Source organism: Sarcophilus harrisii, chromosome 4 (genome assembly GCF_902635505.1).
Source record: "Sarcophilus harrisii chromosome 4, mSarHar1.11, whole genome shotgun sequence".
NCBI lineage: Eukaryota > Metazoa > Chordata > Mammalia > Dasyuromorphia > Dasyuridae > Sarcophilus > Sarcophilus harrisii.
This window is the reverse complement of record NC_045429.1, coordinates 307282244-307309863: the sequence shown is the minus strand read 5'-3', so window position 1 is coordinate 307309863 and position 27620 is coordinate 307282244. Positions and strand designations below refer to the sequence as shown.

Sequence of the window (27620 nt, the reverse complement as noted above, 5' to 3'; positions counted from 1 at the left end):
TGGAGTCAATGCACACAGACCTAGCTTCATATGCATGTACGCCAGATGACCTGAACAATGTTTCATATATTTATTCATAAGCCAAGTTATCAATAAAAAATTAATACTAAAATGCCTTTACATAGAGTTTGCTGTTCATAAAACCTTTGTTTTGTTTTTTGTATTTTTAGTGTTTACATTGAAAAAAAATTCCAACCATCATCATACTTTACACATTTACAATAATACCGGCTTTCACAACATTTAACCACGGTTAGAAAGGGAGGAGAATTCACGTTATTTATACAAAAGAAAGTAAGAAAGAAAGACAACAGAAAACCCAACACAAGGAGGAAAAGAAACTTCAACAAGAGGGAAAAAAAAGGGGTTTTTTCCCCCTTTCACTTTCTCAGTTCTTCTGTACTTGGGGTTTAAAATAGCTTTAGATTCTAATTTCAGCCAACAACATTGGCTTTCTCTCGTCACTTAATCTCTTTTTCTTCACTCAATATCCTTGTATATTTTCAGACTGAAAGTGGAACTTTCAATGGGGGTGTGGGGTAAAGGAGTTCAATCAGTTTTCTCAGCTCAGAAGGACCCTCAGCCCCTGGGCTAGGAGGTTGCTGCCTTTGATTTTAGGGACCAAAGGAGAAAACCACAGATAGCAAATATTGCACTCATGCCAAGAGACAGAAGACTGAAGCACTGGAGGATACCCCCAAATAAATAAAAAGTCCCTTCCTCCCCCAAACTTTCTGCCATTGTCCTCTGATCCAGGGTCACATTGCCTGGAAATTGGAAGCCATAAGGCATAGACACGGGTCAGGCTGCCTGTTGGAACACCAGAGATTCCTTGAAACCCATTGATTTATTCCTCATTCTTTTAAGGAAAGGAAGGCTAAGAGGTGAGGGTGGGGGGCACAGGTGGGGTGAAGAGAGGGAGATCAGCAGTGGTTAGGCAGGAATAAGTGAGATGGAAGACCTGAGCCCTGAAGCAGAAATCTCATTAATGTCTCCTTTAGCAGGAAGTTGTAAAGGACATTTACTCCTTTCAAATATTTTGGTGCCTGCCCTTACTAGAGGATTTCTTTAAGAGGGCTCATCCTAAAATTAGGAAAACTGCTTTGTGATAGAACCCAATGGTTCCAGTAAGGGTGAGGGCAGGAAAGGATGATGGACCAAACTGGGGCCTCTCACCCGGCCCCCTTTGCTTCTCCCCTCTGGTCCAAACATTCAATAATTGCCACCTTAGGAGGCATAGAAGCCCAGGGAGTTTGTACTATTGGTCTGAGACCATGAGAAGTCACATTTTCAACTCAGGCCCATTCAGTTGATCGACTAGAAAATAAAGAGGAAAGGGTCCAAATATTTTTGGATTAGATAATCCTCAAGATCTCTTCCAGTTCTGACAGTCTAGAGCTATGATTTTTCCTACAAGAATATTGCTGTTCAGTTCTCAGACAGTTCTGGACAGCCTCAATCTTTGGAGTCATTGTGCTACCCTTTACATGAATAAATTCTTATCTTGTCCTATTCATACTAGGGCATAGTGCTCCGGGGCCCAAGGGACGAACTGATTTTTAAGTCAAGAGGAGAAAAAGTCAAGAAAGGGCATTAGGTGTCATGGTGAGTGAACCTTAGAGAGAGAACCGAAATACCACGCAACAAGGCCACAATAATTTGAATACTCAACAATGGTCCAGTCTGGGAGGCTTGCATTCCTTCTTTGGCAAATGCTCTCACTGCTCTTGCTTGGTCTACATGATGGAGGCTCTGGGAGACCAGGGACTCACAGGATGCAACCAATCCACCTCATGGTCAGCCCACAGCATCTACTTTCATCTCCGTCTCCACCCACCCAACCAACAAAAGGGAAACTCAAAGACCATCACAGGGGGAAAAAAACAAAAACAGGTCATCAAAGAAGGCAATCAATACCCAAAGCCCATGCACCAAGGGGAGAAGGCTGGAGGGGAAGGATGGGACTTGATTTCCTCCTGAAAAGGATGTGCTCCAGAGAGCTGTCTGATTGTCCTCCACATGGGCCCCGTCTGGGTCAGAGGCTCCATCATCCCCTCCCAGGGTGTCAGAGAGAGGGCTTCCTGACCAGCAAGGGCCAGGAGATCAGAGAGGGCAGTGGGGGTGGCGAGAGGGAAAAGTGGCAAGGTGATGGGGAGGGCATTTTCTCTGCTTTGGTTTGCTCTTTATTGTCTGATGTTTTCATGGAAAGTCATTCGATCTGACTTGAGATGGGAGGCGGGGAGAGAGAAAGAAGCAGCCATGTGGTCCTGTGGCCCTGTCATCCCCCCAAGAAAGCCACCAAGGTCATACGGCATGATTCTGGGGCAACGGTTGGGACGGGTACATGAGGGATCGGGTTAGAGAGGAGTTTTTCCTTCCTTTTTCCTCTTATTCTGCACATCAGAAAAAGCAAATCTGTTCCAGCTTTCCATGCTGCAACAGCTCAAACAGGGGGCTGAGGATGAAAAGAAGGAACCTGAAAAGGGGGGAATCCACCTTACTCCTCTGAAATTGAGGAAGGGCTATCATGAGAGAGCTAGAAAGAAGGAAAAGGTAGATCTATCTCTGCCTGAGTTTCTGAGAACTGAGGTATAATTTTCATACATCATCACTGTTTGTTTGCAGGGTTTTTGACTTGAAAAATAAAATTGAGGCGCTAGGTTGAGAAGGGGATTGCAGTCCTGCCTAAGCCAGTGGAAGGGTCTTTTTTGGTGTTCCTTGTATGGATATTGACAAGTGAACAGGAAGGGACACTAAAGTTGGCAGGGGAGGGGGAGGCCTGCGCCTCTATTGTCCCAGATAGACAGCAGGTACCTAGTCTCTCCTGGGCTATGGGGATCATGAAGTGGGGGATAGTGAAACATGGAGTCACCCATGGGAAAACTGAACTAGGAAAGAATTTGCAATATACAGAATGAATAAAATGAAAAGATGACCTTCTCTTACTTTCTCTCACTTTTTAACCTCATTTTACTTTTCCTGTTTTGTAGGTTTTTTTAAAAAATAGAGGTAAGATAAATATGGCTGTTGTCCCCCATCCCTACCTCCCACATCCTCAAGGGATGAGAGACACAGTTGATACTGATTTTTAGAATAATCTATAATCTTTTCTTATGAGGGCATCCTCATGCCGCCCTCCCCAACCCCCCTAATTGTGTGTGTGTGTATGTATGTAAAGGATGTATAAAAGGAAAGAGACCTTGACGTGATTTCTATCTTTAAACAGTTCCACAAAGAGGTTAGTGAATTAAAGTGGGATATCTCTCATTAAGAACACTTCACTAGAGTGCCCACAGTTGCTCTCCTGGACCTTAACACCCCCTACCCGCCCACCCAAATGCTGCCTCTATATTTACAGATTAGCCCAGTCCTGGACCTCAGCCAGGCTGAGAAAAAACAGTGCATTTTCAAAGAAAATTCCCAAACCCAAATCCCTCCCAACACACGCACATGCGCACACGCACACACACATACATACACACACGCTCACAAAACCTTTTTTTTTCTAATTTTTTTCCATAAAACTTCCCCAAAGAAATACAATATTTACATAGAGAAATAAATAGACAATACACCTGATTTCTGCTTTCCCTGGTGGGAGACAGTCAGAGGTACTAGGGAAAATATGGCTTGAATTCTAATCTCTTGTGAACTGCCAATGCTGGGGAGAAAAACAGAGGTGGAAATCCACGGGTCTGTGTGTATAATCAAACTGAGGGGAATATGGCCCTCAGTCCAGGTCCCAGGAAAGAGACCTTGGGGCCTAAGTAAGATCACAGTCAGATGGGGAATTGGATTTTGAAGCCAGAAGAGCTTTCTCTTTCCAGGGAAAATAATTAATATTAATAATAATAACAATAATAATAATAATTTAAAAAGCCTGAATCTTGCTGTGATGGGTTTTGCATATTTACTCAGACTCTCCATTTCGGAGTGCCATGTGGGGCCTGCCTTAAAGCTGTGTCGTTAGGCAGGGAGGGTCCTGACTGGGGCCTGGGTGGAAGACCCCGACATTGCCAGTGGGCACAGCCTGGCACCTCTTCCATAATCCACACTCCTCCTCATCCCTGGGGAGGAACCTGCTCCAGGAAGCAGAGGCCATCTGAGCGGGTGGGGGTAGGTTTGGGGAGGCTCAGGGTGGAGGAGGATGAAACAAAGTTTTCAAGTTTCCGATGATTAGGAAGCTCACTGCCCTGGGGTGGGGTTTGGGGAGAGCTGTTCAGTGCACCCCCTCATGCAAAGCAGTGGCGAGTTCCAGTGGTACTGTCCAGATCAGCACAAGATGGGCACACCGTCAGCTGTCACTAGGCGTCCTGTGGTGGGGTCATAGGTCCCCGCCAGGTAGTAGAGGTCCTGTCGGTCCTGGTATTTCTTACTCCGTGTCATCTGCTCATATTGTTCCCTCCCCACAACCTGGCACTTGTGTGAGATGGTCTGAACATCATTTTCATCCTCATGGCAGGACTGGTACAGGGCATTCTGTGGGAGGAAGAGGGCAGAAAGAGCAGGTTGGATTCACAGGTAAGTCACTGAGGACTGCTATTCATTACCTGGGGTGCCAACATTCACTCCCATGCAACTTTCTGGGGCAACCTTCTCCGGGAGAGAGGAAGCTTCCTTAGGGGTTGCGGGAGATGGTTTCTAAAGGTCCTTTGCAGCTCATCCCAGGCCAGACAGAAGGGGTGCAATAAAGTCATTATTCCCACTCTGTGGTCCCTCTCCTTACAGCACCCACCCAGAAGCACTGATCCTGCAGGAAAGGTGAACTTCTAATGAGACCTGAATCACCTGGAACCCAGGATGAGTGAGCCTCAAGGCATGCTGGCCATTATAATGTAAATAAAGCCAATTCCTAAACTGGAGGAGGATTCTGGGAACTGGGAACTTCCAGCGCAATCCCCAAAGACAGACTATGTGGGAGTGTAGAGAAGATCCAGCAGGCAAAGTGTCTAGTCTGGGGGAAAGGCAGCCTGGGCCAGGCTTCAGAGCCAGTTCCCCCAGCCCCAGGGAGCTCTTCCCACCAGGCTCACCTTCCCGTCACTTTGTCGTTTGCCCAACTTGGTCTCCTCTGGGTGGTAGAACCATTTCACCTTCACCACCATGTTGCTGCCCCAGGACTCCCACATGCTCTCGATGCGTCCGATGTAAGGGAGGTTGGGCCGGCCTGCCGACAAGAACACGGCGCAATCCCCGATGCAGAGCGTCTCCTTCCCCCGAACGATGGCCTTGTAGAACAGCTTCCGGGCCTTCCCTTTCATTCCTCGCCTCTGCACAGAGACCAAAGAAAGGCTTTGAGGGACGAGAACGCTCTGTGGGGGAGGAAGGTGCTCAGAATGACGGCCTGAGCTGGGAAGGGGAGAGATGGGGTGTGCGGGCAGACCGGGCTGGGGTGGAAATGCTGTGGAACAAGGATGTGGCCAGGGAGGGAATGAGGGAGAAAAGAGGCAGCTTGGGAAAGATGAGCATCTGAACAGAATAAGGGGGAGAGGAACAAAGGGGTGAGGGGAAAAGGCAGAGAAGGAAAGGGGCAGACAGAGATAGAGATATGAGAGAGATGGGGGGAAGGAGAGAGACAAAGAGATATGAGAGAGATGGGAGGGGGAAGGGGAGAGAGAGACAGAGAGAGACAGAGAGACAGAGACAGAGAGAAGAGAAAGAGAGAGAGAGAGAGACAGAGAGAGAGAGAGAGAAGAGGAGAGAGGGGAGAAAGGAAAGAAGAGACAGAGAGGGAAAGAGAGGAGAGAGAGAGAAACAGAGAGAGACAGAGAGAGAGACAGGGAGGGAGACAGAAGAAAGGGAGAGAAGAGAGAGAGACAGAGACAGAGATATGAGAGAGATGGGAGGGGGAAAGGGAGAGAGAGACAGACAGAGAGAGAGACAGAGAGACAGAGAAGAGAAAGAGAGAGAGAGAGAGACAGACAGACAGACAACACAGACACAGAGAGACAGAGGGGGGAGAGGGACAGAGACAAAAGACAGAGAAGGAGAACGTTATCCTTTGTAAGTCTCTGAGGCTCTGTCCTCTTCTCTCCTCTGAGAGAGGTTCATGACAGAATCCTACAACAACTTGCCCTCCAAGGAGCCCTGTAAGGGGGAGGACCGCCTTCGGAGCCAGCATCTGCCACCCCTCACCTGCGTGGGATTCCCAGACCACTTCCACAGTTGCCGGGCTGGCAGGAAGGCCGAGATCTTTGGCCGATTTTCCACAGAGGGCAGCCGCTGCCTTCGGGAAAACTCTTTGGCTTTGGAGAAGCTCAGGGCCTCCTTCCGCTTCATCTTGGCCTTGCCACTGGCTGCCGCGGCTTTGGCGAGGAAGCAGCGCGGGGGGTGGGGGCTGCCCCCCTTCGAGCGCAGGGCCTCGGGCTGCGCCAGAAGGGCGGGCACGGGGTGGGTGAGGCAAGTCTGGAGCAGCAGGGTGGAGTCCTCGTCGTCGGAGCTGTAGGAGGAGTCCTCGTTGTCCGAGGAGCAGAGGCTGGAGGTGGAGATGGAGCCTGAGGAGGAGGACGTGGAGGACCCGGAGGAAGAGGAGGAGACGGAGAGGCGGGTGAGAAACCGAGAGGGCACGTCGCCGGCCAGCCCGTCCTCGTCCTCGTCGGAGTAGGAGCTGTGGCAGTCGCTGTCGCAGTGCAGCGCGCAGTCGGCCTGGCCCGCGTACTTGCGCAGCGCCAGCCCCATGGGCAGGGGGTGCACGGGAGCGCGCCCCTTCTTCTCCTTGCCCACCAGAGCCGGGTGCACGTAGCCCGGGGCGGGCAGAGGCCGCCCCAGCTTGGGCCCGTCGTCCTTGTCGCCCATGAGCAGGGCCTTGCAGTTCTTGTTCTTGGGGGAGGTCACCCCTTCGTGGTCCAGCTTGACCAGGAACTCCCCGCCGACTTTGCGCCGCGCGCTCTTCTCGGCCTCCAGGCGCTCGGCCTTCTTGGCCCGCAGCAGCTTGTGGGCCCCCCCGGGCAGGGCCAGCCCCGCCCCGCCCGCGAAGGGGGCGTAGGAGCTGGCTATGCTGCTGAAGGAGTCCGCCCCAAAGCCGGTGCCGAAGACGGGGGCGGCCATGCTGTGCATGGGGAACAGGGCCTCGCGGGCCCTCAGCTTCTTGGCGCTGCCGTTGAGCTGGAAGAGGTTCTGGAGGACCCCCGCGCCCTTGCCGCCGCCCCCGCCTGCTCCCGGCACCGGCGTCCCCTTGCGCTTGGCCTGCGCCACGGAGGCCCAGCTCAGCACGGGCCCGCCGCGCCGGCCCAGGAAGTCCGCCGCCGCCGCCGCCGGCGCTTTGGCCCCCGGAGTCAGCGCATCGGCTTTGCCTGCGGAAGACACCAGGTAGCCCCGGTCAGTCAGGCTCTCCTTCCGCGCTGGGGTCCCTCCCTGCCCGGTCTCACAGAGCCCCGCCGGCCTGCGCCCCCCGCAGGAGCCCCCCCCCCGCAGGCGCCCCTACTCCTTCCCCAGGGCTCCTCCGAGCCGGGGTCCCCGGTTCTGCAAAGCCCGGGTCTTTCACGTTAAAACAGGGACTTGTCACAGGAGAAACACTAATGCCGGGGCCTTCTCTCAGCATGAAAACACGCGCGTTTGTTTTTTAAAGTTGTCCTCCAAGGTATTATCCGTGGGTGCCCCGGCGTGTCATAACTACCTGCCCTTTCTGCATGTGGGGTTCCAGCTACCGCAGAGACCCTTTCTCTCCGTCCTCTAGGGACATCTCACGGCTGTCCCATCTCCCCTCTTCGCGTGCGCTCACTACTCCCTCCCCCTCCGGGAGATGCAGTCCCCCCTCCCTCTTCCAGTACCTGCTTTTTCCTTGCTGACAGCCTTCTTCCCCAAGTTCTTTGAGGGTTCAGGGATGTCTCGTCCCTCGGGAGACAGACTGGGGGCCGTTTCGCTGGGTGCGGGAGCGTCATTGGAAGATCTCTTGTTCCTCCGGCAGCTGCTGGACACTAGGAGGGCTGGGGAGGGCTCTGTGCCTGCAATCCAGAACCAGGATTCTCTTCATCCCAACAGACCTTCTTGTCACCCCTCCCTCATCCATTCTTCACCCAGAACAGTGGTTCTATGACTACATGATGTGAGGCTGAGGAGGGCAGGAGGCAGGGAAGGAGAGACCCTTTACCCCTATCTTCCTCAGGATGGAGTGGTAGGGGATCAAGGTTCCTCCCTGCAGGAAGGAACTTAGTCTCCAGTCTCATGCTAGGGCTTCAGAAAGAACTCATCCCTGAGCAGGAGAGCATTCCGGAGTGACTCAGGGAAACCAGCCCCAAGGGGCTGTGTAGGGCCCAAGGTACAGAGAGAATTCCAGGTGAATGATGTTTGAACTAGATGACCCACCCTCTGCCCCATATGAAACAAGGGCACTTTCTAGTCCCCAGGTGGACTCACATTGGATCTTGAAATCTGGAGGCAATAACCGAATATTGGATACGGAGATGTGGCCTGTGTCACCATCATCAAACTCAACTACCACTGAATCAAGGTCTTCTTCTTCATCACTGGAGGCACCTGTAGGAGGTGGAGATCAGGAGGTTAAGACCTAGGGGCAGAGGCAGGAGAGACTGGGCAGGAGTCAGAACCCCACATTATCAAGACAGCCCTCAGCCTGCCCCATCCTCATTCTGCCCTGAATGGGAATTCACCCTTACTATGTCTCTAAGCACCTGTAGATGTTTAATATTAGGTGGAAAAGCAGATGAGATAGGCACTAGGTGGAGAGCTGGGGTGTGTCTGAGGGCCCTAGAGGTGAGACAGAGTGAGACAGGGGGCTGCCCTGTGCAATCAGACGAGGATTGATGAAGGGAGAGGGCTCCCAGAGGGGCCTCTGATAAATGACACTGAGAAAATTCAGCTCCCAGATCACATTCGACCTTGGAGTTCCCCACCCCCAGCCCTGGGTAACTGATGGCTTTCATCTCTTCTCACTCCTAACAGCCACTCTGCTCTCATTGCAATATTATTACCATTCATCATGCCCCTTTCCCGTCCAATGTACATGCACGATGCAGAGACCATGCACACACAGAATTCAGGATTTCCACCTAGTTTTGCACAGACCCAACACCCTCTGTGTAGCTCCATCAGAGGTCCAACAGACACAGCTGAGGACATGCATGCTTCTCCTCCAAAGTGCTGACCGACATTACCCCACGAAGCTGGGTTTTGTCGATCCATCCTTTCCAGAAGCCCCCACCCCGTCCCCCCATTCCCAAGTCCAGCAGGGAATGGGTCACCCTAAGGGAGAGCTAATTCACATTTAAATGTTTTCTCAATGGCAGTAGGATGAGGGCTCATTGGATGATAATTACTCTTTTTGCTTAGCTCAGCAGCAGCAGCAGCAGCAGAAGCCCCTCCCTTCTTCCTTCACCCCACTTGCAGCTCCTCCCTATGGCTGGGACTCCTACTCCACCTTTTTTATGGTGACATTCAGAGCAGACTCTATTATCCTGCTCCTGTATAAGCAGGAATCTGTCACTGGCAGCCAAGAAACTCCCTAGCTCTCTCTCTCTCTCTTTCTCAAGTCTGGAGTTGGACCAATCTCGGCTCAGAGGTCAGTCCAACTGATGGGGGTGAGACTAAGGGACATAGGTGTAAGTGGAAGGGGGTGGGGGCACTTAGGAAGCATATTATAAGGTTATTGCACAGGAGGCAGAGGAGAGAGGATGTTGAAGGAACATTGGAAGAGAAGGAGATGGAGTTGAAGGTATTTATAACTTGGAGGCTGTGCCATATAGTAGAAGGGGCGCTAGAAGTTGGGCTCTAGTCCTGAGTTGATCATGACTAATTATGATCTTGGTGAGTCATCTCCTTTTGGAGCCTCAGTTTCCCCATACGTAAAATGAGGAAATTGGACCAGATTACCCCTAAGGTTCCTCTCAGCTCTAAAATTCTATGATTGTATCCCAATGTCAAATTCTTTCCAGTACACAAAGGAGAAGCATCTTCTGTTGGCATATAATTATGGTTGCCCAGGGCATCAGTCACACCATTATTAACCTCCCACAGTGGGAGGAGAGAAGCAGGGGGCAAGAGGAAGGGGTGGGGAGAATCAGAGACACTCTTCCAGTGTCTTCCTCCACTCCATGGACTTTCTGTTCTTCTCTCACCTTGGACCACATTGCCAGGATACAGGCAGCGAGACTTCTGACTCCAGTAGGCACAGACCCGGGTGCCCGGTGGGAGGTAGCGACTTGATTGGGGCCGGATGTCAAGAACCTGAACGGGAACAAGGGTAGGGGGGCCAGACATAAGAGCCGAGTTAGGAGAGATTCTTGGGCAGGGAACCTGAGAAAGCATCCCAAGACAGGGCCTCCACTTGGAGAGATGGCATGCCGGCAGGGGCTCTGGGGTCTCTGGAGGGACCAACCCAATATGAGTTAAGATCACCCAACCGGATTTAAGTTTCCATGCAACCTAACCCTGGGGAAGGAGCTAAGGAAGGGAAGTGTTGATGAGTCAGGTCCTGGGCTAATGGCAGAACTGAGATAAAGGGCTTCTTCCGGGAATAAATAAGAGGAAAAGTTATTGCAGCCATGAGGCCCCTGGCTGGGAGCTATTCCTTTATTCTGACTTAGAGAGAGAGAGAGGGCCTTTGGGGGATAACCAAAGGAGGGGCACAAGGCCTCCTCTGCAGGGCAATGCATCCATTCATCTCAAGTGAAAGGTTATCGTTCAAGACACAGAACTCACAGCTTCCTGCAACAGTTGCTCCAGGGAGTAGATTCTTTGTCTGTTTCCTCTCTCGCCCTCAATCACGATACTATAGCTGAAAAGCAGAGATTGGGAGAAGCCAGTGTAAAGCATCCGGGGACGGAGACCCTGTCCTCAGCCAGGCTGCCCTGCCCTGCCCAAGATGTGGTGAGTGAAGGGCGGTTCTGTCACTGAACGCAGCCCTGAAAAGTCCCTCTGAGAAGCCCCATCCCAAACGCCAACCGCTCGGTGCATAAAAGTGATGTAACGGAGCTTTAGGGAAACAGCAATGATTTTGCGGTCCCCTGACCTTAGGGAAGCTTCTGTTCTAACAATAAGTCAGGGACTTCTCACACTCCCAATCTAAGAACAACAATCTGTCTGATCCTGAATAGACCACTCCTCAATCCACTGCTGACTGTCAGATAGCTTTTGGCCTCAGGATGGTCCCAGGGACCAAACTCCTGAGACCATAGTGATAATCTGTGGGTCAGTGAGAACCAAATGGAGATGACTCCTTTTCTACTCTGAACCATAGAATTAGCAGGTCAGTGACAGAAAACTGGATAAAGGGGTCTCTCCTCTCTTAGCACCTTGCTCATTCCTTTTGGAATTTAGCCCACTGCAATTGACATTACAATTACAATAAAACTTTACCATTTGACTAAGAAATGGGTTCAAGTCTGCAAATTCTTTTGAGACACTTTGCAATACCAGTTTGTGACCCCAAACTTTTGGGTCCTTTTCCCAAATTCAACAAAAGGAGAAAGCAGGATTTCATGGTCCTTTAGCCAAGAAGGAAGGGAATTATTTCTCTTGGTCCAGGAAAGAAATCTGCTAAAGTGAGTGGGCAAGAGGGAAAGAGGTTCCCTTCTTCTATTACAAGTGCTAAATGTGGAGGAATAAGAGTTCAATTTGAATTCCAGTCCACTACTTATTTTAACCTGTGTGATTGAAGTCCCTTAAATCTCCTAGGCCTCAGTTCGCTCCTCTGTAAAATGAGGGGATTAGACTAGGTGACCCCTACGGCCCTTCCAAGTGGACCTCTATGACTGCTATCCCAGTCCTCCTCCGTGGGGGCAGCCTGTTTTGCTCTGTCCAGAGTCTCCTGTCCCACAGGCTCTTATTTCTTCCTGGTTCATCTCTCAAACCACCCCCTCCCCGCAGCTATCTCCCCTGCTGGTGGCCATCCTTACATGTCTGGAGGCTGCAGGGTTTTCACACTGCCGGCATACAGCAGACTGTCCTCCTTGGGGATGAGCACATGTAGCCCGTCCTGGAGATCTTCCTTGTGGATGGTACATGACTGGACTGGAGGACAATTCAGGGCATCAGTCACACTTGCGTCAGCTACCCACCACCCATCTCTCTTTTTTTCTTCAAGATTTGGGATCATAAGTACAGATTCCCAAGAAAAAGGCTAACCCATCTAGGGAAGGAACACTGTATGGAAGTCTTAGGTAGCCCCTTAGAAGGGAGCCGGTGTGGTCTTTAAGAAAATTTGCCAGTACAGAGAAGGCAATTGGATGGTTTTGCCCCCACCAAATTCCCTTTTGGGTTGTAAGCTTTGGACCTCCAGATGAGACCCTGGGATGCTCTGTGTGGATGAGGGCCAGTGTTTGCTCTCCTCTATTTCTATTCTATGTCCCCAACCATTCGCCATCACCCCTACCTTTACCAAATTCCTGCAAGTCAATACTGCATGTGTTGGGGCAGGGACTTAGTCTGTGCTACTGGGTTGGGACATATCAACTCACCATGAGCTATGCCTTGGTCTCCACTCAGCGTGCCATTCTCTTCCTCTGAGAAGCTGCTGTTATCATCAAACTCAAAGTCATCCTCCACAGCAAAGCTCTCCAGCAGCCGGCTTACTGCCCGGCCCTTACCCTAGGAGGATGACAAGGTCAGACCCACGGGTGCCTTAGACATGTTGCCCAACTGTCCTGACTGTCCTCCTCTTGCATGACCTAAGGGACATCATCCCCAATCCAGGACTTCTGAGGGTCCTGCTCAGATAAAATTTAAGAAGAGTCTTATCTAACTTCTTTCTTGTACTTTCAGCAGGTTGTGGATAGAGAAAAGTGGGGAATTCCATGACTGGGACTGCGGTTGAGAAATGTATATACTTCTGAATAATTTCTTGAGTCCCAAGCCAGTTTCACCTTGCCTTAGTCCCCAGGGACAAACTAGAGTTGGTCCTTTCCTTTAGGGTTTTACCCTCCCTCCAGTAGAACATAAAAAGTAGAAGGAAGGAAGGAAGGAAGGAAGGAAGGAAGGAAGGAAGGAAGGAAGGAGGAAGGGGAGGAAAAGAAAAGAATGAAAGAAAGAAGGAACAAAGGAAAGAAGAAAACCTACCTGCTTGCTTACAGCCTTGCTCTTCACTTTGCCTAGCTTTTTGCCTTTGTTCAAGATGGTCTTGGCATTTCTGGGTGACAAGGCAATAGACAAGGCCCCATTCTTTCGCTGTAGGGGGAGGACAAGATAAGAAGAAGTGTCAGAGGCTGTATCAATGAGGGGTCCTTGACTGGTTTCATAGGGCTTGGTTCTGTGTATTTCCATGATGGGCCCACTTTTCTGTGTGTGTCTGCCACGGAGGGCAGGTTGGCTGTCTCAATATGGAATGATGACCTGTGAGAGGGCAGGATACCGGCCCAGCCATGTGCCCTTTTGGGGGGTCCCAGGCCCTGCCCTGCTGTCTCCCTGCCCGAGCTGCAGTGCTCCAGGGCATAATCTTAGTCTCCCAGAGACCCCGGGCCTCCTTTCCCACTGTCCATCTGCAGCTCTCACCCTCAGAGCCGACTGTAGCACTTTGCTCTTCCTTGTGGCTTTCTTTAGTCGCTCACTGGCCAGCTTCCCACCCTCCTCCCGAGCAGAGAAGGCCCGGGCTTGGCTGTAGAGATCGTCCCCGGTGGGGGTAGTCCCGGGCTCTGGACGCAGGCTGTCTTTGGGCTTGGCTTTCAGCTTCTTCTTGCCGTCTCCGTCACAGACTCCAGGTCTCCTGCGCACTGGGGCCCGCTCCAGTTTTCTAGTCTCAGCACCAGGCTTTACTGCCCGCCTTTTAATTTTGACCTCACTCTCAGGGCTGGATATTCGGCAAGACCCTTAAGGGGAAAAGGGAGAGAGACAAAAATGCTGGAGCTCGGTGCCCATGAAGGCTGGACCTGGGGAGCTGCATGTAACTGGGGCCATTGTCCCTGGTGATGGTGGTGAGAACGGCTGACCGAAACCAACGCTAAAAATAGGCTCTGCATAGGGGATGGCCCTCTGGGAGGCAGAGGGGGAGGGATACATAGGATACTATGGTGATAGAAGAAACAGAAAATATCAATAAAAAGATATGTGAAAGGAAAAAAAGGCTCTGCTGAGGGGTGCTGGGCCTCTTGTACGCCAGGCAGTCAAGCCATCATGCAGAGGGACTGAGTCTGAGGAGGGCAGTGGTATCCTCCACCCCCTCACTGCTTGTGCCCTCAGCATAGGCCACAATGTTGTCATGGGGGTGGGGAGGCAATCCCCTTAGCTTCACTCCTCCTCCTCCTTCTCTTCCTCCTCCATTCATTGTATCCTCCCCTAGTTACCTAGCAAGCCCTGTCTCTCCTTCTTCTTTTTAGCCTTCTGATTTGCTTCCATTTTCACCACTGAAGATGGGGAGGGGCCCAACGTTGTAGGATTAACTCCCGTATGGAGGGGAGGGCTTAGGTCCTTGGTGGGAGGTTCATCTGGAAGTCCCTCACAATCCTCACTGTCATAATCCCCATCTTGGTTTCCACCTGCAAGAAGAGAGGAGAGGAAATACTTTTAGCTGGTCCTGGAGCATCTGTGCCCTGCCAATCACAGTATCTCCTGGTATTTCTGCCAAGGGGAGAGGCTTTCTCTTTAGAGCAAAGGTTCTTAACCTGTGGTCTGAACTTTTAAGAAATATTTTGATAATTATATTTCAATGTAATTGATTTCTTTTATAATCTTATGTATTTTATTTGTATCATTCAAAAACAGTAGCACTGTGAGTTTTTATTTTGAGAAAAGGTTTTTCCAGACCGCTAGACGTGTTCATGAAACATACAAAATTAAAAACCCCTTCTCTGGTCTTCAGCATTCAGTTCCCCAGATTCTGAATGGTAGCATCTTTAATGGGTGTGGAATGAGGTTCCCTGTGAGCTAAGAGTGGGACAGCGATTCATGGTGCTCTCCATCTCTTTGACTTCTGTTCAAACCCCACCCCACCTTGCCTGATAAATTGTTCAGTTCCTGGTACCAGAGCTGGAGAGGTTAAAAGGGAATTGGGGGGGGGGAATAAAACAATGTGGGCCTGGAACCCACAAGATGATTCCATCTACGTCACTGAGGTCCAAGCCATAGAGTTGAACTAGAAGGGATCTCAAAGATCATCTCATCATTTGGTAGACGAGGAAGCTCAAGGTCAAAAAAGTGGAATAAATTCGAATTTTGTTTGGGTGAGTGGGGGGTGAGGAGGTGATGAATGGGGTTGATGCCCATTATCTCTAGAGCAGTATCAACTCTCTCCACCTTATATTGGTGTAAGGCAATATGCATCCCTCCAGTTTACCTTCACAACAAGTCTGAGAGGCTAAGATCAGCACCTCTCTGCACGGCCTAGTCTACTGGGGCATGCCCTCGGTTCTAGGGGGCAGAACTTCCCTAATTCACTCAGCAAGAACCATCCTGGCATTCCAACCTCATCTCAGAGCTGCTCCCAGGGAACACAACCCCTCTCCAGAGTTCTTCCTGCTTTCTATTTCCTGTTCCTCTTCCCTCTTTCAGTCCTCAGAATTTTTCTTTGTTCTTTCCAATGAGAAGCTCTTGTCTCCCCTTACTTTTTTTTTTTTTTTTTTTTTTTTTTTTTTTAGTGTGTGTGTGAAGTGAATAGGTCAGAGGAAGGAGGAAGAGGGGGGAGGAAGGGAAAATGGGGAGGAAATATCTATTTGTTCAGTGTTGTGTTTCTTGTGTGTGCATGTGTTGTTTTTCTGGGGCCCAATAACACATCCTGCAGGCTCCCAGGTCAAATCCTGGGCTAGAGATTCACAGGAAGAGAGCTAAGGCTATTTTAAAATTCCATTTTCCAAGATGCTTTCCAGGGCCCCTTGTAAGTTTCTGGGATGGGGAAGTAAGAGGAGGGAGGGAGTGAGAACGATGAAAGATGCCTTTGCTTTTCATCACACCTTGGAGATTTCTTTCTCCCTCATGCCCCTCACCTCTGTACTGGTACCCTCATTTTAGTCACAAAGGTTTGATGCTGAAGACATATATTAACCAGACCTTTTTTAATGCTCCAAAGCCTTCCCATCCATAATCTGATTTTTCCACCAGTCAAGGGTCCCTCCCTTCTCTCCCGTTCTATCTTCCACAGAAACAGAGTTAGCAATCGGGCTCATAATGCTTTGCCAAACTGGTCCCACCAGAATTTGGCAGCACAAGGTGCCTGTCCATCTCCCTCTGGAAGTGAAGAGTGGGCCAGGCCCAGGATTACTTGCCTGCCTCAGTTCCCCCTGCTGTGGCTGTGGGCTTGGCTGCGAACTTGGGGCTGTCCTTGCCATCGCTGTCTGGCTGTGGGTGCTTGGCTGCCAAGGCCACCTTGGTGTTCTTGGCTCGAGACAGCTTTTTTTGGATGCGCCCGCCAGGGTTGGCCTCTTTCCGCCGGAAGGGGCTGATGCCAGCTGGCAAACCTTTGTTCCTGACCTTCGGCTTCAGCTGGGCCACTTTGCTCTGGGATCCACTCTTTTTGCACCGAACCTTCTCCTGTGGAACAACCCACACAGGGAAACCACTCAGTGTTTTGTCCTTGTTTGCATCTCAAGGCCTACAGGTGCCTGGCTGGCTTGGCGGGGATAGGGGGCTCAAAGACAGAAATCTAGCTTGGGGCCACCCTCCTCAAGCAGATCAGGCAAAATCCTGCCATTCTAGGCTGCATTACTGGGCCGAGTTCTTTGGAGGCTTGGGCCACTGGTTCAGTTTCCCCTTCTCCTTCACTGGGAAAAGCACAGAAGCAGGGAATTATCCCAAAGGCCCACCGACCTCTGGCAGAATTGTTCAGCTGTGGCAAATCTCACCAGCAACTAATAACGGGTGGGATGAAAGGGCCAGTACTCTGTGCGGAGGCAAAGCTCAGACCTCGGCTCTTCTTGGGGGAATAGGATGAGGGAAGGATGCAGGGACTTTTTTTTCTCAGTTTCCCTTTAGCTGAGTGCCCTGCTTGACTGTGCCAGCTCCGTTGCAGTCTCACACCTCAAAGGAGCCAAGGCAAAGTCTGGGACTGGGTGGAAATGGTGCCGATCTGTTTGGGCCTTCCCGAATCTGACTGTCTGGTTCCCTGATGACCAGCTGAAGATCGGGGCTGTACCGCTGCAATCCCACTTCCACTGCCCTGGCCCTTCTGGATTCCGTGTGGGTGGGCAGAGGGGCCAAGGACACCCAGAAAGTGTGGGCACTGTGGCCACTGCAGTTTATAAAATGTCTGGCTAGAGTTGGTTTTTCTAAAAGGAAAAAGGGGCGGGGATGAGGGACATTTCTGACATCCTGAATGCTGCATTTTCAGATGGGGATGGGGGAGAGAAGAGAGAGGTCACTGAGATACTGTGAGCACCCACAAGAGATTAGGTGTAGACTAGACTGGCCTTGGGGAGGCAGCAAGGTTGTGTGAGACAAGGAGCTGGCTCTGTGTATGGATGTGTTGGGGTAATGGGAAGAGGATTTTTGAGATTTTTAGCTCTTTGGACTCCTCCTGGGTCCTCATATAACAGAATTTTTGTAAATGATTAACATCCTGTGAGTAAAGCTGGGGAACCATATTTGAAATGTCCTAGAAGAGTTTGTTTTTTTATAGGAATCTTTCTGTAAGGCAACTCAGAATTTAAGCCACATTATAAATCTGGATTTTCCTATGTTGCATTTGTTTAAAGTGAATATATGGGATCACATCCAGAGAAAGAACTATGGATTCTGAATGCAGACTGAAGCATACTAGTTTCACTTTTTTTGATTGTCTTTTCTTTCCTCATGGCTTTTCCCTTTTGTTCTGATTCTTCTTTCACAGCATGACTAATGTGTAAATGTATTTAATATGAGAGTACACATATAAACTATATCAGATTGCTTGTTATCCTGAGGAGGGGGGAAAGGGGAAGAAAAACAATTTGGAACTCAAAATCATATAAAGCTGAATGTTGAAAAATATCTTTACACGTATGGGAAAAATAAAATACTATCGAGTGGGGGGGGGAGAGAAATATATGGGATCACATATAGAACTAGCTAGAAAGGATCTTAGAAGCCATCAAGTATTACTCTCTTATTTTACAGAGGAAGCAATTGAGGCACAGAAGGTTTATGTGACTTACCTACAAGTATTATTTTTTAACCCTGGTGATCAAAGAATTCAGAGCCAGCAGGGAACTTGGAGATAATCTAAATCCAAAATTTCATTTTTTCAGATTAGGAAACTGAGGCTTAGAAAAGTCAAGTGATTGTAAAAAGCTACAAAAATAGTAGCTGAGTAAGCATTCAAATGTGGGGCCTCTGTCTCCAAACCCAGTTCTTTTTCTCTCTTTCTCTTTTTGAGGCTGGTCCCCCTTTTTCATTCAGGCTAAATATGCAGCAGTCACTCACAGATCCAACCACCCCTTCTGATAGCTCACAAGCTTTGACCTGTTGTTCACTTTCCAATCTCCTGAGGTGGCTGGAGGCCCTATCCCATTCCTTGGCAAGATCCATAAGATGCTGATAACTGGTTAACCTACTACGGAGGCCTGTCCTATAAGATATCTGTACAAGGAAGAAGCTCAGTACATAGTACTCACAGCCTAGGTTGGGAATACTTAAGGACTACAGCTCCCAAAGGCAACATTCTAAGGTCTATTTCTGGAATTCCAAGGATAGAGAGGAGTTGGCAATATAGTAAGGGGTCCATTAACAATTTAAAAATTTTAGCTTACAACATTCTTTCAAAATCTTACAGACAGCAAGATGGTAGGAAAGAGGAAATGGAACATGTTCTTTCTATGGCTGTGAGGCTGAAATAAAATGGCATCACTTCCAAGTAAACCAGAGATGTTAAAAGGAGGAAATGATGGGAGTAGAAAGGAGAGAAGGACTGTAGAAAGTAGATTGGGCAGGGATATAGGGAGAGGAATTCACCTGGGAGTTGAGGCTGCTGTAGACCCCCTTATCTAATTTGCTTCTCTTCTTCTTAGGTTCCCCTTCACTTCGTAACTCAGCACACAGGATGCTAAGGCTGGCCTTCACAGATCTGAAACATAGAGAGAGAGGAGGAAAAGATAATTAAATCCTGGAGGAAGCATCTTGGTTTGGGAGAAAGAATACTGGTGAGTTAGTCTTGACCCTGCTACTGACTAGCTATCCAGAAGAAACAAAGGCAAGTCATATGCTTTTCCTGGGACTCAGTTTTCTCATCTGTAAAATGAGCAAGTTGGGTTAGATGCTATCTAAAGAGCTTTCCAGATGCAAAAATTGATACCTGTATCTAATTCCATAATATCCAAAGTCAACACCAGAGGCCATTATAAATGACACTCACACACTCATACTCACACAAACATAATACTCTAATGATCAAGAGAACATGAGCTGGTAAAAACAACTCAGGAGAAAATAGGGGAATGGAAAGAAGGAGAAACTCCAGAGTGAAAGGATGGAACAGAGATAGGAGGAAAAAGGAGACAAAAGGGGAAAGAAAATGAAACTGAAAGATCAAGACATAAGCTATGAGAAATGGAGAGAAGAAAGAGAGAAAGGAGAAAGGTTGGGAGGGATGGCTGGAGAGACAGTACAAATGTAACAAAGAAAAGGGAAAGAGCTCTCAGAGACAGGAAAAAGAAAACTCAAGAGACACAAGAAAGGGAGATTAGAGAAAAAGGGAGTCTAGTATCACTCAAAAAATCAATCAAGGAACAAAGGCAACTGAAATGGGAAAAATAACTGACATATACATATATGTCTATGTATAAAATGTATATTATATATGTGTGTATATGTACACACAAATATATAGACATATTATACACATATACACATACACACAGTTATATAGTTTACAAAGTAAGGTAGGCCTATATATATAAACCTGCTCCAGCTCTTTGAGAGCAATCACTCTTTTATATTTGGCTGTCCCAGGCCTCTGAAAGTCTTTGCACTGAACAGAAGCTTACTAAATGCTGGTTGATTGTTGGATGAATATTTAAGGTTTTTGCTAAGACAAACTCATGGTCCTTTTAGGTCAGTCGTTAAAAGGGGCTGCCTTGAAAAATAGGTGAATGGCTCACCATCTCATCTGTTCTTAAATAGTACTGTTAGAAATGGACTTTATATCCATGTGATGTAACTTTTAAGTTGATTACCTGGATTCCTTCTGGATCATCATAGTGCCCCCATGTCAGGATACAATGAGTTTGGTCTCTGGAGGCAGACACTGGGAGGATAAGGCCAAGTATATAATACTTGGGTATATTATTATACCCAATATTATATATATTGGGTATTATGTTCTCTTTTAAGGAGATTGTCTAACTTATCATAGGAGGCTGAGCTTAGGTGGCAGTCATTACATGTGAAAAGACAGAACGGAACTTAGACCTCTAAAGATAGTCTTAGTTAAAATGGATGGACTCAAAATGCTGATGGAAGCATTTTTTTCCCTTTTTCTTGTTCTTTTTTTGGGGGGAGGGGAAGAGGAAATGTGGAAGAACATGGCTAATGTAGAAATTTATTTTACATAACTCCATATTTGCAATATATTTTATATTTCTTACCTTCTCTTGGGTAGGGGAGGGAGCAAATTTAGAATGGAAAAAAAGAATAAAGAAGTCTGTGTGTTTTAAAAAAATGGATAGCCTCATTTATAAAATGAGCAAGGTAAGTAAAAGATGACTAAGTTTTATTACCTTGAGCCCATGCTATTTAAATTTTTTTTGATAATCATATTCAATATAATTGATTTCCTTTGTAATACTACAAAATTTATTTATGCATTTGAAAACATTATTTTGAGAAGAGGTCCATAGGTTTCACCAGACTGTCAAGGGATCCATGACACAGTAAAGGTTAAGACCCCTTCTTCTAGTCCTAAATTGAATGTCCTTCCCTATAAACCCTTACATAACCAGGAAGCAAAGCTGCTGGAGCTCTAATCTAAAGACTAGAAAGCTGGAAGAAATAGAGGAAAGTAGATTCCCATTTTTTCCTTCCTTGATGACTTCATTAAATTCCATGGGGGTTCAATTACTATTTCTATGCAGATGGCTCCCAGTCTCTCTCCTGAGCTTCCATCCTATACCACCAATTTCTTTTTTGGATATTTCAAATTGGATGTCCTGTAGGCAACTCAAAGTCACTGTGTCCAAAAGAGAAGTCATCATCTTTTCTTCCAAACTCAGCACCATCATTCTTTTTGTGACTAGATTCAGTAACCTGATGTCATACTCAACTCTTCCCTCTCTCTCACCACCTATATCCAATCTGCTGCCTCATCTTGTCATTTCCACCCTCACAGACTCTTGCTATACCATCCCATCTCTCCATCCCCCTCTCCATTACAGTATTGGAATAGTCTCCTGAAGCGCACCTGTCTCACCTCTTTCCCCACTCCAGTACATTTTCCACATAGCTGCCAAAGTGATAAGCCCTTCACAACCTTGTCCAAAGGATCTTTTGGGTGTTATTATATTCTGATCTCCCTTCACACATTCCATTTGCAGCCTACTCCACCTCAGCTCTGCTTCTTTCACCCTGGTTTTTTTCAACACTCAGCTCAACACCCAGATGCTATACCCTCCTCTTTAAAATCACCTGGTATCTATTTTGAATCTGGTGTGTGTGTTTGTGTTTTGTGTGTGTGTGTATACACACATACATACACACATATTTATGACACATGTTCAGATTTCCTTTGATACAGGTAAGATCTTTGAGAGTAGAGGTTGTTTTGTATGTGTCCCCAAAAACCTAATTAAGTACTGAATTCAGTGCCTGACACATAGTAGGTATTTAATAAATGCTTACTGATAAATGGATCATAGTATTGATAAATGATCTGCAGAACATCCTGCAGAACTGGAGGCCAATTTCTTCTAAGACACACTGTATTTGATGAATTGGGGAAACCATCAAGCTAGGAGACAGAAGCACTGTATCTCTTGGGAGTTGCAATCCAAGATCACAGGATTTCAGAGCTGGATGCTATCTGAACCAACTTGGACCCGACAAAGAATCATCTCTACAACATCCGTAAAAAGTGACCATCCATCCTTTGCCTAAAGATCTTTAGTGAAGGAGAATCTACTGTCTCCCAAGACAACCCATTCTATTTTTAGAGAGCTCCAGCTGATGGGTTTTTTTTTTCGTTTATTATAATGAACATAAATCTACCTCTCTATAGTGCCCATCCATTGCTCCTGCCTCTGCCCTCTAAGGCTGAGATAAGGCTAATCCTAATTCTACATGACAGGCCTTCAAATATTTGCTTCTGGGTCCTCCTCTGGACTCTCTACAAGGATCAGGAGTGGATCACTCATGCTCCTCTTCCATGGTTCTCAAAGGGTTTGGGCTTTGGCTACTGCTATAGCTTAAGTTTAGGGGAGGGGGTGAAGGGGAAGGCCTGTGGGCAAGAACTATGCCAAGGGAATTTTGGATACCTTAACATTTATCTCCCTTCCGGAGTCCTTAGTCTACCATCACTGAGTCACTGGAGAAAGTTTTGAGTAGCCCAGAAGATGAAGGATGATCTATCATCTTTCACATTTCAGAACAAGCCCCCAAACCCTGCAGCAGCACCAGGCTGCCACAAACTCTCCTCGTCCCCTAGCACTGCGTTCACTGCTCAGCCTGGGACTGGAAGTACATGGTAGGCAATATGATTTTTAAAAATATAAAAAATTTGAGAATGTTGATAGATGCAATGACAAATCATGATACCAGAGATATCTAAAGATAAACTACATCAGAGAAGTGATAGACTTCATATGCAGAATGAGACATATGTTTTTGGACATAGCCAATGTGGGAATTTGTTTTTGCCAGGCTGTGAACAGGTTGTAAAGTGTTTGTTTATTTATTTTTCAATAGGGGGAGGGGAAGTGGTTAGTGTTAATAAATCAGCATAAATAAGTGGGGAAATGTTTTGTATGTTATAGGTAGGTATCACAGGTATCTTATAGATACTATAAGATACCTGTGATATGGTGAGCTCTAAGGCTAGTAAGGTTTATGTTATAATTATACCTATATAGAGCTTAAAATAGGAAAACCTTCCACTTACATTTTTTAAAACCAAAAAGCACTTAAAAACCATAGCTACTCTTTATAAACTGGGCCCAGCCCATATGTCCTTCGCTCTTTCCAGGTTCCAGGGATAAGAAACACCCCTTGGCCAACCTATACTCTATAGCAAACACCTTCAAAAAAATCACTTCTGAAGGGTTTCCAGGACCCAAGACTGAGTCCATCAGAAAAACAAACTTCCCTTGAAGGGTTATGATGTCACAGTTATTTGGTAGGCCTGGATCTTGGTTTAACTCTGCCCAGTCTGAACTGCCTAAATTAGCCACACATATTGTTACAGGCAGGCAGCTTCATTGCCACACACCATTGCTCAGGTTACCATTCCCGGATTATAACAGCCTAAAGGACCCAGATTTGTCTCAATCTTTGTAGCTTTCAAAGGGACCCGGGTGTCCATTCCTCTTTCTTTTGCTTTAGCCAAAAAGGTCCTTGCTAATGTGGAGACCAGCAAAAGGAAATGACTAAATTCCACCATTTGGCCTTTCCCACCATGCTATAGGCAGATTTTGAGCCTCTAAACCCAATCCCTAACCTCAGAGAACAAACCTAACTGGGATTTACTAGGCAGGATGGGGCCTGAGTTTCCCTCTCTAATCTGGCTCCTTCCTCATCCATGGCCTCTGGAGAGAAGAAGAAACAATAGGGCTGGAGATTAAGGGGAAAGGCTGTTGCTAGGAGGAGGTTCCATCATTAGTGGGCTCTGAGCACCAAGTCAGGAGACAAAAGAGGAGAGGAGGGAGACAGACCCTAGTAAACTGGAATCTACTTTACCGTCCTGCTCTTCCTCCTCTTCCTCCTCCTCTGTCTCTGTCTGTCTGTCTGTCTGTCTCTCTCTCACACACACACGCACACGTCACTCACACATACAGCATGCACACATACCACCCATGACATACCACATGTACATCACACCACGCACATATGTACACCACAAACACGTGTACACAACACACGCTTTAAACTGTGAACGCTGGCTCTGAGGGAATGATCACAGAATCAGGCTAGTGAGCACAACTCTCTCACTTCACCCAAAAGGGAAACTGAGGGCCAGAAAACTAGTAAATGACAAGATTTAAGATGGGGAGCTCTTGGGGTCCTTCTAGCGACTGGGGAAGCTGAACACAGAATATGATTCCTAAAACCCATGGGGAGGATAAAGAGGAATAGAATAAGGAATCACTGGCCTCCTGATAGGGAAAAATCCTTGACAAGCAAAGGCAGGTTAAAGTCCCCGCCAGAAGCGGTCACTGGGCTCCTGACACCATCTGGATCCACTACAGCCTCACCAGATCTGGTGTGGTGCTGTAGGGTCAACAAACACGTTGTTGGGACTTGGTTGGGCGTTCTAGGAAGGTCCCACCCTTTTAATGAGGGTAAAGAGGCATCCTTATACTCCCAACACCTCATTGACTCACTTCCCATAATTCTTGATTGTTTTCCCCTGTCCCAAAGCTCCCTTCAATCCAATCCATCTTCCATTTAACTGTCAAAGTGACTGTTCTAAAGTGCTGTTGGGTCATGTCATCCCACTATGTTGCCGTGGCTCCCTATTGCCCCTGGGATCAAATACAAAATCCTCTGTTGGACTTTTAAAACCCTTCATGACCTGCCCCCTTCCTAACTTTTCAGTTTTCTTACATTTCATTCCTCTTCTCCCGCTCCCATTATCTCCAGTTAACCCTCTATCTTGCTTGTACATAGATGTTTGCAGGTTGCCTCCCTGATAAGACTGTGACTCCTTACACTCCTTGACAGACTGCTTTTTTGCCTTTCTCTGTATTCCAAGCACAGTGATAAATGCTTGCTGACTGACTAATTGAGGGAGCAAAAATGGTACTCATTGTGGCTCATCAATAAGTATCCCAGGATGCAGGGCCCTATAAAGGCCCTTCTAAGAGCCAGGATCGAGAGGCGAAGATGAGGGGATACCTCAACCTCTGCTGTCCTGAAAGGGCACCTGTCCAGGTCATGGAATGGAGCTACAGCACTATGGGAGTTCTGATAGCACGCGGTCAGTCAAGGCCCTGGGGGTTCTGGCCCAAAGGTTCTGCCACCTAACAAGCTGGGTCTGGTTCCGTGCGGATGCAGCGTGAGCTCCTTCCCGACCCAGACTGGGGAACAGCCCCCGGAGCCTGGTCCAAGCGGGCCTTCCCTGTGGGGAGCAGAGGGTGGCCGGGAGGGGAAGCCAAGGTCTCTGGCGCTGATGTGGGGCCTGGGAGGTGGGGGAGGGGGTGGGAGAAGCCGCTCCGGGACAGCTCCGGGGAGAACATCCCCCAGCCATATGGTAGGGCCCTGATGCAACCTGAAGCCAACACTAACTTCTCCCCCCCCTCCCTCTCCTAACCTTCACTACATTTGCTAATGTTTTGTGACATAAAACCCAGAGATTAATTTTTTTTCTCTGTCTTAATTGAAGGAACCATTTAGTGCAGATTTAACTATTATTACCAAATCATCAGGATTGATGCAGTGCACACACACTCACTCCAATCATGTTTGGAAGAGCTTGGAGGATTTATGCAAATGGGCCTGCCGGGAGAGGCAATTTGTAGCAGAGAAGGACAATTATAGAGGGCCCGGGAGTGCGAGAATGACTGCGCCGGGCGGGTAATGGATAATAACAAAGCGCCAGCAGCAATGAACACCATTGCAGCGTGACCAACGACTTTATACAGCACAGATAAAGAGGCTTTTATGCAACACGGCCTCACACTTCAGAGGGGGGAGGCCACAGGGCGGGAGGGGGGAGGGGAGGCGGGGGGAGGGGGATGTTGGCTCCCAAACTAGGTGATCAACCTCGCAGGCCCCCCGGTGTTGGTGCGGAGCCACCGGCCGATAGGGGGAGCTGGACTCAGGGAGTTTGGTGACCGTGACCAGTGGATGGGTGAAAGGCCGGTCTGTGGCTCCACGGCCCGTAGCCGCCCCACCTCGGCCTCCTTGGGAGGGGGACGCCGCCCTGCCCGGCCCACTGGGGCCTCCCGGGGGTGCACAGCAGGGGACCCCTCCTCCAGCGGTTCTGGCTGCAGATGAACCAACAGGCAGATGCTGCCGAGACCACTCAGAAACACAGCGGCCCCTGCGAGCCAGAACAACAACTCTGAGCCCTGGAAAAGGAGCGGGGCACCCACCAGCGGGCAGAGAGGGGGGAGGGAAGGGGTCCAAGACACAGGGGCTGGTCAGCCCCGCTCCGCGCCATCCACTGACTCGGCTGGCACAGAGGGCAGAAGCACTTGGAGGGCGAGACCCCTGGAACTGCGAGCCCTGGGGCAGGCGGGCTTGGGGGAGCCCCGGACTTTGCACCCACTCCCTCCTTCCTGTTTGAAGTCTTCCCAGAGAGACCCCCTAGTGAAAACTCACTTGACTTTTTTGCTGTCACACTTGGGAAGGTGGCTGCCCTGTCGGAGGGTTGGCAGGATGCCCGAGTGCTTTCGTTTCCTGGGTCGCCCCGGCCCTCGCCGAGCTGGGCTTCTGGAGCGCTCATCTCTCCTGGATGGGAAGGCAAGAGTGCAGTGAGAGTCTTCTCTAACCCAGACCTCGGTCCTGCCCCATCCCCGCTCTGGGCTCATGGGCCTGGAAGTTTTTGAGTAGGGTAACTGCACTGAAGACAAAGCTGAGAACCAGCTGGGACACTTTCAGATGTCTGAGGGGCTGCCATTTATGCCGTGTGGCTATTGAGGGCAGATTTTTTTTTAGCTCAATGTAAGTCAGAGAATTATGCAGAATCATATACTAGACCAGTGCTTGTTAATATTTTCCTCTGGAAGCTTAGTGAAGTCCACAGACCCCTTTCTTAGAATAATATTCTTGAGTGTATCAGATAAAATACACACAAAATTACAAAAGAATCCAATATTATTGAAATACAATTATCAAATGTTTTTAAAAGACAAATTCACAGACCCCAGGTTAAGAATCTCTGATCTTGGAAAGAACTGGAAAAGATTTTAGGGGTCATTTAGTCCAGCCCCCCTTTTAACAATTTTCTAAAAAAATTAAGGTATCCTCCCGTGTCATAGGCTGCTTTAGGAGCTCCTCATAGCTGGAAGTGGTTAAGCAAAAGGTCAGATGAACATCTATCAGGGATGTTGTAGTTGGCCCTACCTCCCATATTGGGCAGGAGATCAGATTAAGATGACCTCGATTGTAACCCTTACCTTCACAGTGCTTCTATGACACTACTTAAGTGGCCTTCCTTCTTAGGCATAAACTATTTTATTCTCTAGACACCCATGATAGGAAATGAGGAAAGGAATGAGCAGATTGTTTCAGAAACCCAATCCTCGAAGCTGAGTGACCTGCTCAGAGTTCTAAATTAAGGCAGTAGTGGGAAATCAGGATTTTACAATCCATCTTTCATACGCTTTTCAGAATAACTTTCCTCATTCATAGAACTGGATGTGTCATTTTTCTACTCAAGAATCTTCAGTGCTTCCTCATTGCCTACTGAATTAAGTTCAAACTCCTTTTGCCTGGCGTTTAAAGCCACCCAAAATGCAGTGTCCCCCTTCTTTTCCAGTATTCTCTCCTATTATTTCCTACACATTATATGTTCTAGCCAAACCAAACTACACTCTTTCCTTTCTTGCCACTCAAACATACTCTGAATTTTTCTTTATTCCTAAGATCTATAAAATCCTCCTTTCCCACCTTTTTTTTTTTCT

General features: G+C 48.2%; 1 protein-coding gene and 1 long non-coding RNA gene across 5 annotated transcripts in view; one reads left to right on the top strand and one right to left on the bottom strand.

Moving 5' to 3' along the window:
* Positions 1-56: 56 nt before the first annotated feature.
* BAHCC1 (BAH domain and coiled-coil containing 1) overlaps positions 57-27620 on the bottom strand; it is a 171630-nt gene continuing 144066 nt past the window's right edge. For all 3 annotated transcript variants that reach the window (XM_031965625.1, XM_031965624.1, XM_031965626.1), the window contains 15 exons: positions 26317-26445; positions 18802-18913; positions 16143-16407; positions 14229-14420; positions 13441-13754; positions 13009-13116; positions 12411-12540; positions 11850-11964; positions 10654-10729; positions 10071-10179; positions 8353-8472; positions 7767-7940; positions 6133-7289; positions 5031-5267; positions 57-4479 (listed from right to left, as the gene is read on the bottom strand). In XM_031965625.1, coding sequence (XP_031821485.1) covers positions 4273-4479; positions 5031-5267; positions 6133-7289; positions 7767-7940; positions 8353-8472; positions 10071-10179; positions 10654-10729; positions 11850-11964; positions 12411-12540; positions 13009-13116; positions 13441-13754; positions 14229-14420; positions 16143-16407; positions 18802-18913; positions 26317-26445 — 3445 coding nt within the window. In that variant the 3' untranslated portion in view covers positions 57-4272. The remainder of the gene's footprint in view (positions 4480-5030; positions 5268-6132; positions 7290-7766; positions 7941-8352; positions 8473-10070; positions 10180-10653; positions 10730-11849; positions 11965-12410; positions 12541-13008; positions 13117-13440; positions 13755-14228; positions 14421-16142; positions 16408-18801; positions 18914-26316; positions 26446-27620) is intronic.
* Positions 7237-27620, top strand: part of LOC116423252 — a 28402-nt gene continuing 8018 nt past the window's right edge. The window contains exons 1-2 of one of the 2 annotated variants that reach the window (XR_004233786.1): positions 7237-7305; positions 18858-18989. This is a non-coding gene — a long non-coding RNA (uncharacterized LOC116423252). Of the gene's footprint in view, positions 7315-18857; positions 18990-27620 lie in introns of both variants that reach the window. The other variant, XR_004233785.1, reaches the window with a different exon arrangement.